General features: G+C 29.5%; 2 protein-coding genes across 2 annotated transcripts; both read left to right on the top strand.

The window, feature by feature from the left end:
- The first annotated feature begins 315 nt into the window (after positions 1-315).
- ASHH1 (SET domain group 26) lies at positions 316-7142 on the top strand. The gene is made up of 10 exons (XM_011045963.1): positions 316-477; positions 1662-1726; positions 2201-2357; positions 3302-3388; positions 3686-3770; positions 3852-3945; positions 4061-4259; positions 4567-4601; positions 5527-6016; positions 6814-7142. Exons 1-10 carry the CDS (start codon positions 436-438, stop codon positions 7084-7086), a joined length of 1527 nt encoding a protein of 508 aa, XP_011044265.1. The 5' UTR covers positions 316-435; the 3' UTR covers positions 7087-7142.
- Positions 7143-7693: 551 nt separating this feature from the next.
- On the top strand, positions 7694-9131 carry LOC105139503 (probable serine/threonine-protein kinase At1g01540). The gene has a single exon (XM_011045964.1). The coding sequence runs from the start codon at positions 7907-7909 to the stop codon at positions 9017-9019; it is 1113 nt and encodes a 370-aa protein (XP_011044266.1). The 5' UTR covers positions 7694-7906; the 3' UTR covers positions 9020-9131.
- Positions 9132-20255: the final 11124 nt, after the last annotated feature.

Raw genomic sequence — 20255 nt, forward strand, 5'->3', positions numbered from 1 at the left:
CATTGTATTTTTCACCGGTGTCTATTTAGCATTAGGATGTAATGTATTTTTTTCAAAAACACATACTAAATAATATTTTTTTTATTTTTAATATTGGTAGATTAAAATTATAAAAAAATTAAAATAATAATTTAATATTATTTTATACCAAACATTTCTTTGAAACACAAACTGCCACAAATAAAAATACAATGTGAAGCAGCCTGGTGATCTTTATTCATCATTAACAACTTACTCTAACATTTCAGTTTACCATTTAAATTTTATTCATGCTAAAAAAAAAAAAAAACAAGTTGGCAATGCCTATACATTTTTTCGTGTGAAAAAAAAAACCCCTTTCCATCCGCGACTGAGCGGGGTACGCAGAAAAAATAACAAGAAAACGTAGCCCCGAATCCCACAGTTTCATTTCAATTTGTGGTGAGGTCTACTTCCATGGAGAATCTGTGGTGCCAAGTGGGCGAAGGAAGCAGTAATGTAAGGGTTTCTGAAACTTCAATTTTTTGTTTTCTTCAATCTGAACAAATTGTTAACGTTCTTAGCTTCTGGTTTAAATCAGGGGGTCAGTTTGGTTAGTCTCGAATTCGGTTTGAATTACGATTTTATTTTTCTCTTTAGGAATTGAATTTTGTCAAGTGAGTAGGTCTCTTTTGTTTACTTAGAAACGGGGGACCTAAGTAAGGGAAACTGGGTTTTTAGGTATTTTAATTTATGCTACCCTTTCTTTCTTAATTTTTAGAATTTTACTTCATTTAGGAAGCAATTGACTTGAGATTGATTACTGAATGGAGCAGTGAATGATTGCATTGGGAGCAAAATAATAGTTTTCCTGTTGCATTATTAGCTTATTTTGTACACAAAGTGATGGAAACCTTAGCTGACATATCAAAGTGAAGTCTGCGATCCGGTTCTCTGGAGATGGAATTTACTTCTTCTTCTTTTTTTTTTAATTTCTGTGCTGGATTTTGGATTTCCAGAGCATATTATTAGTTGAGTCAGTCATGGCTATCGAATTATTGTCCCTTGTTTTTGCACCTGATTGTATCACAGTATCATTCATTGCATGTTTCAACTTTTAAAAGATGTGATATTTTTTCTGGCACTACATGAGTGTTTTGTACCCAATTGCGTGTGCACATGCAACACACACTTGTATCTGCGAGTAATTTTGTTATTGTTAAACTCTATCATCAGCATGAATTTCTTACACGCTGATTGTTTTATTTATTTCACTGTTGTTAAACCACCTGGAGTATATGAGATTTAACGAAATGGTAGAATTTAAGCCTAGTATCTCTGTTATAAATTTGAATTATTTTTGTACATGCTTTAAGGAATTGATCAGGTCTCAGATTCTATGAAGTTCATGGGTTGAGTTCTGATTGAACTTTTATCTGTCACGTTTCGCTGAACATGCAATCAGTATAAACTCATGAGTGAATTTTTATATGTGGAATATGAGCTTATAATACCATATAAACTTAGGTAAACAAAAGTGCATTAACTTATAAAAACTTTGGTTGTTAATAACTATTGAAAGTAGTGATTGTTCTGTTATAGATTAGTCATTGAAAACAGCCTTTTTACCTGATCATATATCTGTCTTGCTTTATGAGATGGCTATGTATATGCATCTGAGGAGACAATGTCTTGTTTTGAAGGATCAATGGTCTGAAGAGCTGCCACATTATGAGCATATTGAACGGAATGATTTTATATATCGAAAGTAAGGCATCATCTTCTCTTCATTTTATTTTACTTTTAACTGTTCTAATTGCTGATTCAATTTTTAACCACCTATTTTACTTCCATCTTATCTTTAGAAAATTGAATGCAGCATCTTTTAATTTCAGTAACAGGGTTAGAAAATTTACAGATTTGATTGCAATGTGCCTTTGCATTTAAATGTGGAGCTAGGTTTGTGTGTGTGTGATTCTCTCTCTCTCATGAACTTCAACTTTTAGTATTATCATATTAGTGTTTTCCTGTTTTGCTTCACCTGATAAGATTCTCTGCGGAGGATCCGAGCATGTCAAATTCTTTTCCAATTTTAGTTTGCTTACACTTTTTTTATTAGTCTAGTTGGAAATTGTTCATGTTATTGTGAACTTGTACATTTTGGTTGGGGCTGCACTCTAGGATTTAGGTGCATTTTGTTCACTGAAATCTGTTGATTTGCTTTTCTTGATTGCTTTTCTAGACATAAGAAACAGAAGGAAGAAGACATTGCCATCTGTGAATGCAAGTTTAATGGTGATGATCCTGACAGTGCTTGTGGGGAGAGGTGCCTGAATTTATTAACAAGCACAGAGTGCACACCTGGATATTGCCCTTGTGGTGTCTATTGCAAGAATCAGGTTACATCAATACTGCATATCTACGTCATTTCTATAAACCCCAATGATTACTGTATTCCAGTACCTTTCGGGTGCACATGTACATAACATACATACTCGTGAAGTTTTTATTCTCTGTCCGTGTGGACTACACGTTACAGTAATAAATGTTGTATGCTCGATATGTAGCCATTGTTTTAATAATTTCATGGAGTTGGGCCAGTCAAACATTAAGAGAGAATAATTGTACAATGCATGCATTCGCAGTGATTGAGCTTTTCCACTTGCCATCCAATAATCTTCTTTTTTTTCTCCTAAAAGAAAAGGAAAAATGTGTTGGTTTTTTATTACACAAAATTGTTATTGTTCATATTCCACACAAATCCACTCTTGTGTGTAAGCATCACCCTCAGGTGCGACATGCTTTTCCACATGCCCTCTTCAATGCCCCTTGTTTTTCTTCATGATCTTTTAAGGTCTTTTCATAACATCTGAAATTTTTCTCAAGTATAAGACAATTCTCATTGCGGGGAAGCTCATCAATTGAAAGTGCTGATGAGAGTAGTTTTCTCAAGCACTATTGGTGTCAAATTTGAGTAACAATATGCTCCAATTGCAGCCTTGCTTGAACATGGGCTTTCTCATTAGGGAAGGTTTGCACACAACAAAATCAAAGTCAACTTTAAAATTTCAATCATAGCAAAAGAATCATACATCACCAAGGCAGAAGTGGGTCTAGATCTTAGATCAGTTCTTATAACATTTGTAATAACTCTGGGTCTTTCAGATCCTATTGACATGGAATTTGGTTTATGATTCTTAATTCTTTGCATAATATCTCGATAATGGCACCTTTACGAAGTTTGATGAACCATTGAGGTTTCATGTTCGAACATTACTGAAACTAACCCCCCCTTTTTTCCCCTTTTTTTTTTTTTTGTTATGTTTCTGTTTGATGTTAACAGAGATTCCAGAAGTGTGACTATGCCAAAACACAGTTGTTTAAAACCGAGGGTCGTGGGTGGGGTCTTCTTGCTGATGAGGAGATAAAGGTGAGAATGATCTACCTGAGATGAGCTTTTGCAATCATTTTTAGAATATATTCCCTGGGGTGGATTCTCTTAAAATATGTTCTCTGTTATTAGCCGCTTCAAGGCAAAGACAAGAAAGCTCATCTACCTGCCAAATATGCACAGGAGTAAATTATTTAGGTGGTCTGTCAGTAATCAGTATCTGATGCATGTCGTGGCACCATTACTAATTGATAACATAATCTGTCCCTAATATTTCTGCCTATATGTTATATGGGTGCAATTATGCTCAGGGCCCTCCTTTTCTAAGTAATGCAGGCAGGACAATTTATTATTGAGTACTGTGGAGAGGTAATATCCTGGAAAGAAGCAAAGAAAAGATCCCAAGTTTATGAAAATCAAGGTAGAATGAATTTCATCATAGTTATGCCTGGATCACTTGTTAATTGAAGGTAGCTTCATCTTTTCACGTGGCTTGATGCAGGACTCAAAGATGCATTTATCATTTCACTGAATTCCACTGAATCTATCGACGCCACTAAAAAGGGAAGCCTTGCGAGGTTTATAAATCATTCATGGTGAGTGTCTTAGATCAGAAGATTAATTTTTCTATTTGTTTTAGATGTTTCTTGGTTTCACATCCTTTTTTGGTTTTTGAATTGACTTTGACTTGTAACTAAAAAAAAATTGTAGCCAACCAAATTGTGAGACAAGAAAGTGGACAGTTTTGGGGGAAATAAGAGTTGGAATATTTGCGAAGCAAAACATTTATATTGGAACTGAACTGGCATATGATTATAATTTTGAATGGTACGGTGGTGCCAAAGTTCGCTGCCTCTGTGGTGCAGTCAACTGTTCTGGGTTTCTTGGGGCAAAATCTCGTGGTTTCCAGGTAAACTTTCAAATGGTGAATCTGAACTTGGAGAGAATTTGACACATTTGACCATGTATTTGATTTGAAACTGAAGTTTTAATGAAAGGAAAAGTTTCATTTTTTGCTAAATATTGTAGCAAATTTGTTTATAACGTTTTGAATCTGTTTTTCCATGAATTTGTTCTCATTTTAGAAATCTCATGTTGTGAGTATTGTTCCTTGCCTTATTTATGTTTTTCTTTGTTTTGTTTATCTTTGATGAGCATCAACATTGATGTGGTTCTGGAACTTCTGATAAACTTTCCTCTCTCCTCATGTTCAACAGGAAGATACTTATCTCTGGGAAGATGACGATGACAGGTAATGTATTCTTATTTATGATGCATTTCGCAGCAAGAAAAAAATTCATTTTTATTTGTTAGGGGTTATCATAGTTTTATTGAATTATTTTGGCACATATAGAGAGGCAGCTATTAATCTTTATTCTTCCTAACATTTGAAATCATGTATGAGGAACTTGCCTTTTATCCTTCCCTGCTGAACCAGATGGGATAAGTCATTATCAACTTATGTGATTAGTGACAGCCAACACAACAAGGACAGTAGTGCTTAGTTTAGCTGGTTTAGTTACCACCCCTCACCTGCAACCAGTAGCAAGGACACCTGTGCTTCTTCCATCTAAGGTTGACCTGTAGTGACCAGTGTTACCATATTATTACCCAGTAATTTACAATGTGCAATAGAATCTAGCCTTTTTTTTTTTTTTGCCTGCTGCATCTCAATATTGTTCCTATCCATGTTTACAAGGCATCCCCGTTTCTTTTGATAGATCTGCTTCACCTTATCAGGAAATCATAGATAAAATAACAGTTAAATTGTTTTGTAATTGGCTGTTTCATACATTAAGGTGGAAATGATGGTTTAAATGCTAATTTGTTTTGTATCTTGCCCAATGACTACAAAATTGGACCTTTTTTCTTCCATTACTGTGAAAAATTCTTCCTGTGATGGTTTGCAAAGAGAATATTCCGCCAACATCTAGGTTAAGTGACAGCAATTTTAAGATTTGAATAAAATGAAAATATGTATACACCTGCTCTTGAATCTTAAAGAAATTATCATGGAACAAAAACCTTTTCATATGTGCATATACTAATATACCCTGAATTTACTGCCAACTTTGTTCTCTGGCTAAGGTGTGCCCTTGGACTGCATCTTTGTAATAAACCATTCATATGGCTGTACTTTGTTACCATATTTACTTCAAATTGATTTTTGGGCACAGGTACTCAATTGAAAAAATTCCACTATATGATTCTGCAGAAGATGAACCTTCTTCCAAGTTCCTCAAAATTGCTAACTCTGATTCTGAATATGATATTGGTGGGAAAATTGAATATTCCACAGTGATGAATTTTGATGTGGAATCTGACAAACCCTTGGAATCCACTGTTCTTAGTGTTCAACCACTTGATTCTTTTCCAATGGAGGGTGTGGTTATGAATGCAGTAAAAGCAGAAGCTAATGAAGAGATGGCATTATATTCCCAAGGCACACCACAATCATTTGCACCAAAGAATGCAATGATATCTCGCATCCGGAGTAATAGTGCATGCCGGAATTATCACATTGGATCGAGGCCCGTGCCAAAGAAACGATCAAAGCATTATTCTACAGGAAAGTTGAAACATTTGATGCAAAAGCAAGTTGATGCAAAGCATGTTGCTAAACTCTTGGCAGTGAAAGAAGCTCAAGATGAAGTGCTCACTTATGAGGTATGGATTTATTTATGTACTTGTACATATACATATACTTGCATGTGTGCCCACAGATTTGTAATTAAACTATTTTATGCAAGCAAAGGTGGAGATGATTCCCAGCTTACATTCATTACAATTGGTTTAAATATAAACCAACAAGGCTGATTAATTTCCTCATTAGGCTTTGGCCTCTTAATTTCAGCCGAACATGGATAAGTGGTTTACATTAAAAAAAAGCGAGCATGGTTAAGAAATGCTGGGGCATTTATGGATTTTAAAAGGTTGCTAAAATAATATTGTGTGCACTCGCTCACATGTGGATTTACTAGGGTCAAGAACAAAACTTTATTACTGTAGAAAAAACTGCAGGATGCACATTTCATATTCAAACCAAAATATATGATGCAAAAGGTAAGGCGTTAAGAAATACAGGATGCAAAGTGCTATTAGAGCAAAGCTGATGGATGTTTCTTGGGGGGGCTTTGTAGAATTGAAACTTCCATGTCTTCCTGCTTCCGTATTATACAAAGCTTATGATGAAGTAAGGAATGAAGGACTTGAGAACAAACCTAAAAACGTCATGTTTTTCTTGTTTTTCATTTTACATTTTAATCTCGTTCGTCATAATTATAATTGGGATAGACACTCTGACACTGTATCCACCTGACTGCTCTGAAGAAATTGGTATCTGGCTATTCATGTTGCCTTTTTCTTGCAGAGCATCGGTGTTAGAACTAATGTTGCTGTGCTTCATTATTATTTCCTCTCTCCGATTTCCTTTTTCTTATGTTTAAAGCTTATTACTGATGCAGGAAATGAAAAACGATGCAGCCTCTGAACTTTCATTGTTGTACAATGAAATAAGACCCGTGATTGAAGAGCATGAGAGGGATAGCCAAGACAGTGTACCTACCACTGTTGCTGAGAAGTGGATACAGGTATGCTGCACGAAATTGAAGGCAGAATTTGACCTTTATTCCTCCATTATCAAGAATATTGCTTGCACTCCACGAAGGACACTTGAACAAGCACGACCTTCTGAAGAACCTGGTAATGATAATGAAGTCAAGTATCTAGGATACTGAACATGTTGACAACCGTTTCCAAAATAAATAAAAAAGAAACACAAATTGCTCGGTCACATGATGTCTTCTTGCCTATCATCCTTGATAGTATGCTAAAATTCTTTCCTTAGATGGTGGCGGTTAATTCGATTAGTTGGATGTTAGTATCCTTGATAGTATTTTTTGTAATAATGGGTAGTTGGATGTTAGGGAAGTGTGATGATTGTTTTTTAAAGTATTTTGTTTTGCCAGAAAATATATAGATTTTAGATGATTTCAACAAAAAAAAATATTGAAATTAGTAATAATATTTTTATTTGCTATAAAACATATTTGAAGGTATTGGATATTGGCCTCCATGATAAACCGAGGTTTCCGAAATTCTAAACAAAAAAGAAAGAGAAGCGTTTGCTTCTTTCTTGCAAACGATTGAATTATGGTGGCATGTAAAGTGCGCATTGCATTGATTCATAGCTTGATCGGTTCTGATAAATTATTGTTTCAGCTCGAAATGTGTTTTACTTGTTTTTTAATATATATTTTTATGTGAAAATATATTAAAAAAATATTTTTTTATATTAAAACCATTTCAAAACTTTAAAATAAAAATTGATGTTTTTTAAGACGCGCGGCCCTACGCAATATCAAAGAAACCTTAACATCATAATCAACATCAATCATGGTGGGACCCAGTCTAACAATGCACGTTATGATTCAACCCTTCGTCCTCCCCTCTACACTATTCTTCCCCAACACCTAGCCCTCCACCTTCCCTCGTCGACTTCTAAACCCTGGAAAGATTCTTACATAAGAAACAACCACTCTCTCCCTCTCTCTCTAAATGGACGTATCTCTCCTAGCCGCGGCCGCATCCGCCGCTGGCAGCGTTCTCTTCCTAATAATTATCTTGGCTTTCATAGTCTTCGTCTGCAAGTCCACCAAAAACTACGACTATGGACGCCGCCTCCGCCGCCATCAGACCAGAACCGTAACAAACCCGGAGCTCTCCTCCGTAACAATGGACGAAAGCGCCTCTTATGACCCGACTATAAACCACATCTCCATGGAAGAGCTAAAAGTCTCCACCAAGAACTTCTCCACCGATTTAATCATCGGCGATGGCAGTTTCGGCTTGGTTTATAAAGCTGCACTCTACAACGGCTCCACGGTTGCTATTAAAAAGCTTGACCCGGACGCTTTTCAAGGTTTTCGTGAGTTTCGTGCCGAGATGGAGACTCTAGGTCAGTTACGCCATGGAAATATTGTCAAGATTCTCGGGTATTGTGTTTCGGGTCGGGACCGGGTTTTAATTCTGGAGTTTGTTGAAAGAGGGAGTCTTGACCAGTGGATTCACGACACATCATCAATGGATAACGATCACTGTGATAAGTTCCCATTACCCTGGGAGACGAGGATCAAGATTGTTATGGGCGTGGCCAATGGGCTTGCTTATTTGCATGGGCTTGATACTCCCATTATTCATAGGGATATTAAGGCTAGTAACGTTTTGTTGGACTCGAGCTTTCAGGCCCATATCTCTGATTTTGGGCTTGCCCGTAGAATCGATGCGTTGCGCTCGCATGTGTCCACGCAAGTTGCGGGGACTTTTGGGTACATGCCACCGGAGTATAAAGACGGTGCCATTGCAGCGACGGTGCAGGCAGACGTTTACAGTTTTGGGATTTTGATGTTTGAGATTGCGACCGCAGAGAGGCCGGATTTGCCTAAGGTGATGGAGAAGAAAGAGGTGGGATTTATTGAATGGGTTAGGAAGATGTTGGGGCAAGATCGTCATATGGAGATGTTGGATTGTAAGATGCCGAAGGAGGGTGTGAGTGGAGATGATCAAGTCAAGGAATATTTTAGGATTGCTTCTCTGTGCACAGAGGAGTTTATGGGAGATAGGCCTGCCATGAGTGAAGTTGTGGATTTGTTGAAAAAACTTTCAGCCTAAAATTAGGTTCTTCAAACTTTTACAGTTTTACTTCTTGTATTGGCCATGTATGACCACGTTGAGTTAAATAAAATTAAAACGAAAAAATAATAGTAATTTCTTCAAAAGAATAGAATATGACTTGTACATATAAAAAACATTAATCGTTTTCTTTTCTCTTATCACAAACTAAATAAATTTCACCTTTAATTTAAAAAGATGACAAGAAATTAATTAAAATATACAAATACCCATACAGCAAGCAAATAAAAGTATAAACACTCGATTAAAAATAAAGCATAATGTTCGTACATATTCCACATGTGCATCAGCATGCTCCCATCAATTCAATGACTATATTAGCATTCATTTAAAGAATTCCAACAAAGATTTTGATTAGAAAAAAATAAAAAAATCTACACACTTAAATAACAAAAATATCATTAACCCTTTACAATATATTAGTGACAAATTGTCGGTTTGGAAACTAGTGGTAGCAAGTGGATCAATATAATGACATGTCGACGAAAAACTTGGAAATGGTTTAATTATTATGATGACGGTTATTACAATTATATACGTGGCATGGTTATGGCTGTGTTGTGGCATACAGGATGCAAATTTAATCAAAACACAAGGACCACCAACCAACCTATCCAAATCGATGGAGTTTATATATTTATATATATATATATATATATATATATATATATATATATAAATATTCAATTTGAAATCGATTTAAATTTAACTTAACATATATATTTGAAATATATAAATATATACATAAAATATTTATATTTTTTGAATCAAGTATAATATTTATATATTTCAGTGTTGATATGATAACCATATATATATGGAAAAAAAATAACAGACATAAAAAAACCAAGCCCAAAATCATTGTTTAAGGTGATAATTTAAATAATATATTAAAAAAATATAACAACAATAAATAAATAAATTAACCAAAAAAACCATGAGAAAATGATAAAAAAAAAAAACCACATTAAAGTCTATCTAAATTATCAAACAATCTAATGTTAGCTTGACCGAAGAAAATCATAACAAATGGAGACAAATTTTGAAAAAAAAAACAGCTTTAAAAACAAAAACAAAAAAAATAATTCTAGACAAACCTTCTAAATCTTATATAATCTAAAAACTAGCAATTTGTTAGTCTATGGATCCAAGTTCAATTAAAAAACTTAAATATCATTTAATTTAATTTTAAATGATAAAATTATTGAAAAGATTAATAGTAAACAAATTTGCAAAAGAAAATGAGCAAAAAAAAAGCTTAAAATCTAACAGGAAAAAATCAAATTAAGATAAAATTTGAAAAAAAATCAAAATTATCCCAAAAAATTGAGAAAATTATTAGGACTAGATATGACATCTAGGGATGAAATTGAAAAAAAAATTAATAAAAAACCTTGCAAAAAAAAAAAACAATGAAGAAAATTAGGACTAGATCCGACATAAAACTCAAATGAAATTAAATTTTTAGGGATAAAATTATAAATAAAATAAATTCATCAAGAAAATGATTTAAAAATGACAACTAAAAGAAACATGATCAAATCTAACACAAAAATCAAATGAAAAAAAATATATAGAGTGGACTTGTAAAAAAATAAATCAATCAAGAAAACAATTCAAAAAAAACAAATAGCAATTCAAAAAATAAGCACATAATTTAAAAATAATTTTTAAAAATCAAATTATCAGGAATGAAATAAAAAATCAAATCAAATTAGAAATGATTAATATAAAAAAAAAATTGCAAATAAGAGAAAGAAGACTAAATCGAAAGTAAAAAAACAATTGAAGGATTGGTTTGATTTTTAGCATGGTCTGCACTCAAATCCAAAAAAAAAAGGAAGGAAAATTAAAAAAAAAAAGGGAATTATTTTTTATGTATAACCACCATACATGCACCATCTAGAAAGAAAAATGATAATAAAACGAATCTAATGATATAACAAAAACACCAATACATCCAATGGAGTCAACCTCACGTCTTGCTCAAAGTCGGGGAAGTGGCTAATGTGTTGATAAGTTTGTATGTACCAATAATTTTTTCAATATTCGGAGTGGCTAATGTGTTGATAAGTTCTTTGTATGTACCAATAATTTTTTCAATATTTTTTTTTAATTGCAGAAAATCAAAAATACCCCAATACCAATCAACATGAGGAAATTAATATAAAGCCCCTGAATGTAATATTTGAATGGCATTGGTAATACCATAATTCCACCATTCGTATCAAATATGAAAAGTAGAAAGTAACAAATTATTTTACTATAGGGTTAAATTTGTTGTTTTACTATGTATTTACCAATATAATTACTAAAATAACCCTGTTGAATTTTTAAAAGACATTAACACGTAAAATCATCATCATTTTTAGCGTTTTGTTAATTATAATTTTTTTATTAAATATTAAGTAATATTTGAATAATAGATACTCATAGCTCATTATTATTAGAGTACGAATATCTAAATTACTTATACAGTAAATAATAAGATAAAATATAAATATTAGTTGTTATTTTTAGTGACATAACCTTGTCATTTTTGTTCTTAACTAGCTAGCTAGTTATATGCGTGCTGTCCCATGAATTCTTTAATGTTGCTAAACTAAACCAAGCTTGTGGGATTAAGATGATGATCCATTGATTAAAATTAAATGATATAGAAATTTATCTAGTAAGGCTCAGCTAACGTGCCGAGAGTGCTAGTGACTTGGTCCCCCGTGCTAAAAATTAATAGCCTTTAATAAAAACAATAAAGCAAAAATATCATTGACTCTTTGCAGCATATTATTGACAAATTGGTGGTTTGGAAAGTAGTGGCAACAAGTGGATCAATATAATGACATGTCCAAGTAAAAATTGGAAATGATTTAATTATCCTGACGCCTGTGTCCATTCGAATATTACAATTATAGACATGACATGGTTATGGAAATTAGAGGTGTTTGGAGGTTAGATTGTGATTATTTTTTAAATTATGTTTTATTTAAAAAAAAAATTAAAAAATATTTTTTTATTTTTTAAAAATTATTTTTGACATCAAAATAATCTTAAAATACTAAAAAAAATATTAATTTAAAGTAACTAAAAATATTTTATTTTTTTTAAATATTTTTGAGATGCAAAAATAAAAAAACAAATAGTATCTTAAGTGTTTTTAAATCTAATGAATACCCACCTATGAAGTTTTTTTTTCATCTAGTTATTTTATCATAAATATTAAAATTACTAAATCTAACTTCCAGACTTAAATTTAACTTGATATATGTCAATATTAAGATAAATAAATATTATATTGAATTCAATATAATATATATTTATCTTAATATTGACATTACACACCCACCACACATACATATTTGTGTAATATTTATTATTTTATTATTTAAAACATGTGTGTTAGTTTTTTAATATTAAATAATAATAAAAATATCTTATTATTTTTTGTTATTAATTAGTTGATTGCAGGGGTGTTATCTTGGAATGTTTTTGATAATGTTACGAAATTCAATAAAATTTATTGAGTTAACATGATAATTTATGAATTTGATTTTTTGAGTTAAATCGAGTTTCAAATTAAATTAGATAGAAATTGAGTATATGTGACCTTGTCAAGCCTGCTAAAACAAGTTTTTTTTTTTTTTAAATAATAAGTTAAGGCTGTGTTTGTTTTTTGAAAAATGGTTTTTGAGAAATCACTTTCCAAACTTTTTTATGTTTATTTGATCAATGAAAAACACTTTCCAGTCAAAGAAAAATTTAGTGTTTTTCGGGAAAGTGTTTTCCTGAAAAATTCAAGAGGAAAACACTTTCCGGAGGTTGTGAAAAATTTAGAAATGTCATTTTTTGCTGATTATATCAAATTTGATCCTCAAACTTTTTATTGTTATATATATTTTGTTTTAGATATTTATTTTTTTTTTAGCTTTTATCCTCATTTTTATAATTGTTATTTGCTTTTTTCCTATTATTTTTTTATTGAAAATTTTCATATATCAAATTTGATCCTTATTCTTTTGATTGTTACTTATTTTATTTGAAATACTTTATGAAATGTTAATTATTATTATTTTAATTTCTTCATCTTTTTTTTTTAAATTTAATCTTTATTATTTTGATTATTATTTTTTTATATGAGATAATTTATGAAATTATATTTTTTTTCAATTTCATTCTTATTCAACTTTTTAATTTGTAAGATTTATTCTTCATTATTTTAATAAACTTGAGAAAAATAAAAGATTAATAAATTATTTTCCAGTTCATTTTTTATAACATAACCAAATACTGGAAAATGTTTTCCAGTTCATTTTTCATAATACTACCAAACATCAGAAAATACTTTACTTTTCAGGAATTCATTTTTCCTTAAATTCAATTTCTCGAAATTTACTTTTCATAAAAGAAAGCAATTTTCCTGTAAACAACGGAGCCTAAAAAAAATTGATTTAATTTTTTTATAAAAAAAATATTAAAATGACAATATTAAAAATAGATTCATGTTAAATTAAATTAAATTAGCAAACTCATAACTATATTATAAACTTTAACGGCTTATTTTATTTCGAAGAGTTAAAGTGGTTGCTTTCATCATTCGGAGTGGTGTTTTTTGCGGTCCCCTTGAAATTTAAAAAGAAGATAAATAAATCCAGTTGTCGCTTTCAGACAGAACGAGACATTAAAGAGGGATAAGGTTAGTGGGGTAAAAAGTAGAAGAAATAAGGGAATGAAGAACCGATGGTGATCGCCCTCCAGTTCTACATCGCTCATTACTCCATCGCTCATTACTCCATCGGAAGAGGCTATCGTACCATCGTGATTATACCTCTCCACGTACAACAGTACAAGGAAAAAGAAAAGGATCCTCTCTTGTACCATGCAAAGCACAAAAGCATATTCCTCTTCATGTTTCACAGACCACAAAAACATGTGCTTTTTTATATATATATATATATATATATATATATCCTCTCAGATGCTATTAACGGGTTGATGATAACGTTTGAGAATAATTTAATTATATTTGTAATTTATTTAACCGCTTGAATTATTGATTTTAAATGTTTTTTTATACGGTAACAAAGTTTTAATAATCAAATAATTTTAAGTTTGAATTTTATTATTATTTTTTATTTAATAAAAATTAAAAGTAAAATAATATAATATATATACAAATTTTAAATTTAAAAAATAATTTTTTTAACATAACATTCTTAATTACTAAACGATCACAAATTAATTATAATTATTTGATAAAAATAAAAAATAAGGTAATACGAATCTATTTAAATTTCAAACTTAAAAACTTTTTATTAAAAAAATATATCATTTAAAAAAACATGTTAAAAAATAATTTAATTATAGCTGGACCTAAACTACAAGAAAAAAATTCATGACTTCAATTTTTTATTTGATTTTACACTTACCTGTAAATTGAAAAATATAAATAATAATATTCAAATCAGAGATTTTCTTTAATCTTAGCTGGCTGAGCATTCACGGTCAAAGGTCCTCGGCCTCGTAGTGGCATCCTTCTTGTAAACATTATTTCAATTTGTTTTTTTACATATGATTGCAGGCATTGAATTCAAAACCTCATAGAGATAGTTGTTGATAAAAAACACCAAAAAACAATACAGGTGCAGTGCATCGCTTTTTTTCTCGAATCAATTACAGCTTTATTTTGACCATACAGAACAACACGGTGTGATGGTAATAATATCATGGTGGATCCTCTAAGAAAGACGGCAATAAAACAAACAGAGAATCTTGAAAACAGCAACCGAAGAAAGTCATAGCCAGCAACGGGTATTTCCAGGAAGAACGAAACAAAGAAAATCTTCCACACCCACCAAGAAAATCCACTAATATAACCATAAAAAAAAAAAAATTGCAAGAAATTAACGAAAGAAAGAAGAAAACCGTGAAAAGACCTTCATCTTTACTGTGGTGCGTAGCTTATCCATTTCTCCGAGGCCAAGCGTCACAGAAAGGCGAAAGGCTTTTTCTTGGTTCATTAATTAGGGTGGCCCTCGTACAGTTTTTGATCTGGTTGGATGCATTTAAAGTTCTCTTCTTTTGTTTTTGGGTGCACAGGTTAGATCAGAACATAACACGTATGTCATCTTCGGGTGTTTATGGCTAGAGGGTTGGATTTTTTTTTTATTAAAATTTAAAATATTTATATATATAGGTGGTTTTAATATGCTAAAATAAAAAATAATTTTTTAAAAATAATTGTTTTGATGCATTAAAAAAACAATTTGAAAATAAACTATTTATGTACTCTTCAACAACCCTTCACCGCTGATTTGCTGGGGTAAAAATTAAATAAATTGACTTATAATAATATATAACCAGACCGGCATCTACTTTACCAACTCTCTGTCTGTGTTGCGTACTTGTAATTTTGTCAACAACTATATTGGTGTCCAGGTCAAACGTTTTTTAATTAACTTTTGTTTGTTTATGAATGGTAATTTTTTAAAAGTAAATTTTAAGATTTTTTTTTATGTTTGATAATTTAATGAAAAATAAGTTGGAAAATATTTTTTAATAATTAATTATATCATAAAAAATAATATGAAAAATAACTTGTTAATGTTTTATTATTTCAAGTTTATTAAAATAATGAGTAATAAATTTTACAAATTAAAAATTTAAATGAGAATGAAATTGAAAAAAATAATTTCATAAATTATCTTAAATAAAATAAATAATAATAAAAATAATAAAAACCAAATCTAACAAATAAATAAATGAAAGATAAAGAAATTAAAATAATAATAATTATCATTTTATAAATTATTTCAAATAAAATAAATAACAATCAAAAGAATAAGGATCAAATTTGACAAATAAAAAATTTTAATTAAAAAATAAAAAAGAGAAAACAAATAAAAATTATAAAAATAAGGACCAAAGTTAATATAAAAATCAAATTCTAATAGATGAAATTGAAAAAAATATCCAAAACAAAATTTATATAGCAATCAAAAGTTCAAGGACTAAATTAGATATAATCACCAGATAATATGATATTTTTAAATTTTTCACAACTTCCGAAAGGTGTTTTCTGCGTAAAATAAAAGGAAAACACTTTCTTAAAAATCAAGTCAAATTTTTCTTCAACTAAAAGTATTTTATGTTGACTAATTTTTCTAATAACAAACACACACAAGGAAATTTGAAAAGGAATGTTTAGAAAATTATTTTTCACCAAACAAACGAGGCATAAACAAATCCATACAATATCATTATTTAAAAAAAAAATGAAATACGAGTCATCCAAATGAGTAGGTTCTATGAACTTAATTGCTTTAATAATATAATTAAAAATCATCAAAAGTGAAAAAAAATAACAATAACTAACTATAAAAAATAATTTGGTAATGCCATATTTGAGAGGAGGAAAGAAAAAAATTATGTTAGAGACTAATAGTTGCTCCGTTATGAATATTACCTCGTCACCGAAAAAAGCACACCAATATAAAAAGATCGCATTTGTCATCAGACCAATAACGCGAAATTTTAATGTCTCTTTGAAAGATTAGATGACGATACCAAAAAAGATCGTATTTGTCATCAGACCAGTAACGCGAAAAATAACTAAGCAAAATACCAAAAGATCGCATTTGTCATCAGACCAATAACGCGAAAAATAACTAAGCAAAATACCATGAAAGTGAGCATATCATGCTTATACTTAATTAATTAATTTAATTTAATTTTAAAAAATTATTTTTAAAAAGCTGAATTTAACAAATAATAAAAATTTAAAAAGATCAAAGAAAACCTAAGTCATTTTTAAAATTAATAAAAATTTATGTAGAAAAAAACTAAATAATGGAGCTTAATATTCAATTATTTAAATGCTAAATGATGAAACTAAAAAAACATTAGCTTTAAAAATAGAAAAGAAAAATAAGCAAATTAGGCCCAATTTCTTTGACTCGAGTCAATATCTTAAACTTGCAACTCATGAAATTTTAAATTTGGATCAAAACAATAAGCTTAATTCCCTATCAATTTAATATTTAGGAAAAAAATAAAATATAAATATAAATTTTCAAATAAAAAATAGTAATGAAAAAATGATAATCAAATTTTGTAGAAAACAATTACAAGATAATGAAATTATTAAAAAATAAAAAAATAAAAATTGACTCAAATAAAATAAATAATAATAAAAAGTGCTGGAACCAAATCCAATAGATGGAAAAATTGAAGGATAATAAAATAAAATAAAATTTTAATTTTATAAATAGACTCATATAAAATAAATAATAATAAAAAATATAGACCAAATTTATATATAATGTTTTTTTGAAGGATTCTTATAAAAAATTAAAGGGCAGTCAAAAAAATCAAAGTGGATAAAGAACAAGAAGGAAAAAAAAATCATTAATACCATAAAAAAAATTTATTGTTCACACATGCCATTCAAAAATAAAATTATTGTAAGATTATTCCAATAGTGCTCTGAAAACCATCATTTAGCAATCAGACAATTCTCTATGTGTCGCCTACATGACTCAAAAACACCTCCACTTACTGGGGCGAGCATCACACACCTATGCTAGTTTACAATTTCAAATAATATTTTATATTTATTAATATACTAATTTCCCCCTTCGTGATTGATTATAATAAGAAATACATAATGAAAATACGGGAAAACACTTAGATGCTAGTAAGAATTTTTGAATTTAAAAATAATTGAATTGTTTTACTATACTTTAAACAATTAAAAGTCGAAACAAGTCCTAAATACTGGTTTAATATTTTTTGCTTTCAATGGTAAGTTAATCATATTAATTTTCAAAAAAAAACATGAAAAGATTATATTATCCCTCACAATCAAAGAGCTGCATTGTTAAACACCCCTTCTATTTTAGTTTTCTCTTGATTTTTGTGTTGTTAATTTTAACAGTGGATTGAGATTATACGGTAATAAACATGATCGAGGAAACTGCCTTATATGTTCCTCAAATAATTGTAATCTGCCCGCGGGGGTTTAGGAATTAGTTTCGGTTCACCTTTAATTAAACTTCTTAGATAAAATAATAATAAAATATTTCTACAAACGAAGCACATAAAAGCAAACGGTTTGGATATATTCCACTTGGCGATGGCATCATCTATATTTCATGTTTTCTTGCTGCAAAAATCGGTTGTTCTAAGAAATAGATTGAAAAGCATTTTTGTTAGAATGCCTTGATGATTGATTTGAAAAATAACTTGGGTCGTTGGTTCAACCGATATATTATCATGATAATTATTTTTATTAAAATAACATTATTTATATTTTTTAAAAATTCATCAAAATTAACTCAAAATCAACACTTGGATGAATTAACAGAATTATTAAAAATCTAATAAAATTAAAAAAAAAATATTTAGTTTATTTTTATTAAAATAATATTATTTTATTTTCAAAAAAAATTCATCTAAATCAAAACCAAAAATCTAGTTAAGTTAACAAAATTTTATTAAATTAATATATTTTCTAAAGATATATCATCATGATAATTATTTTTATTAAAATAATATTATTTATTTTTTAAAAAAAATCATCAAAATTAACTCAAAATCCACGCTTGAATGAATTAACTGAATTATTAAAAATTTAATAAAATTAAAAAATTATTTAGTTTATTTTTATTAAAATAATATTATTTATTTTTTTAAAAAATTCATCTAAATTAAAACTAAAAATCTAGTTAAGTTAATAAAATTTTATTAAATTAATATATTTTCTAATTTAAAACTTAATTTATACCGAGTTTCGAACATGTCCATGTTTAATAATTACCGCGCAGAGCGCGGGAGGAAATGTGCGGACACCGAGGTGGTTGAAGATTAACTATTTATGTGCTTCCCCCCCTTAAAAAAAATAAGTATCGTCACGTGGGCTGCTTGACTTGATGGATGGCAGTAAAAGCCAGACTTTTGATTCCCAACCGACATCATGTAGAAAAGTAGAACTGTACAAGTGTAGTGGTTGCATCTTGCGGATGAATGGTCCTTCGATGTTTCCGACAAACGAAAACTAATCAAATAAATTTTGAGAAATTTTGTTTTTTTAATGTTTAGTAATATATTAAAATTATTTTTTAAAGTTATCTTATTCAATAATAAAAAATATTAAAAATTAATTTAAACAAAAAAACATTTAAACCCTCATGAATAATAAAAAAAAAACATTTAAACCCTCATGAATAATAGAATTTTAAATTAATTTCTACAGAAGCGCGCCTCCACGCGCTCCGAATCTTAGAAAATTCAAAAGCAAAAGAGAAGTGGAGAGACTTTAATTTAATCCTAGGTAGTCATTTTGTATATCTTCTTATGAATCCTTTTGTTTTTATTTGAATAGAGAGAGAAACTTAATCCTAAAATATAAAAATAACACAAAAAAACCACAATATTAGAAAACAGAAAGAATTAAGGTTAGCTACAGAGATGTAGTGTATCATCTGATCATATTTTATATTTAATTTTTAGAGATTAACAGTTTACATCTTACATATTTTAAAACTATTAAAAATTTATATAATTCTTAATTTTAAAATTTATAAAATTAATTCATATATATATAAAAATTAATTAATTAATTAATAAAAAAATTCAAGATTAAATTAATTAATTAATAAAAAAATTCAAGATATTGTCGAAAATAAAAAAAAATCACAAGTGCACAGTCAAGTGGGACCTTGAGGAGCAACTTTATTGCTTGACAGAGTAAAGCGTGGCCTCCTCTTTAAAGTTTTCTGTCAGAAGGAAATAATTAATAGAATTTGTAATTCATTACAATTAATGAGCATACGATAGAAGAGATTCGTTACCGTATTGGAGCCGCGCCAAACTTGCTAGTTATTAATCCTCCTGCCGTTGTCTATCTCAGGACTTTTAGCAAAGCTCTCCATCCAAGTCGCCTTATTATAATTATAAACTCAAATAAGAAACTAGTATTGATTTAACTTTTTATGGAAGCAGATTAATAAATTATTTTAATTATTTAATTAACAACTTTGTGTACTAATTCAACGGGTTAAAGTTGAGGTCGTGGATTTAAATTATTATATCAAATTTAAAGATAATTCTAAAAGAATTTCAATATTTTTTTTGAACTTTTTAATTTTTTTATCCAGATTTCAATGATAGCGCCACCAATATAGTACTATGAGTTATGATCACCATGGTGAATTTTTTTGCC

Source organism: Populus euphratica, unplaced genomic scaffold (assembly GCF_000495115.2).
Source record: "Populus euphratica unplaced genomic scaffold, PopEup_1.0 scaffold202.1, whole genome shotgun sequence".
Classification (NCBI taxonomy): Eukaryota; Viridiplantae; Streptophyta; class Magnoliopsida; order Malpighiales; family Salicaceae; genus Populus; species Populus euphratica.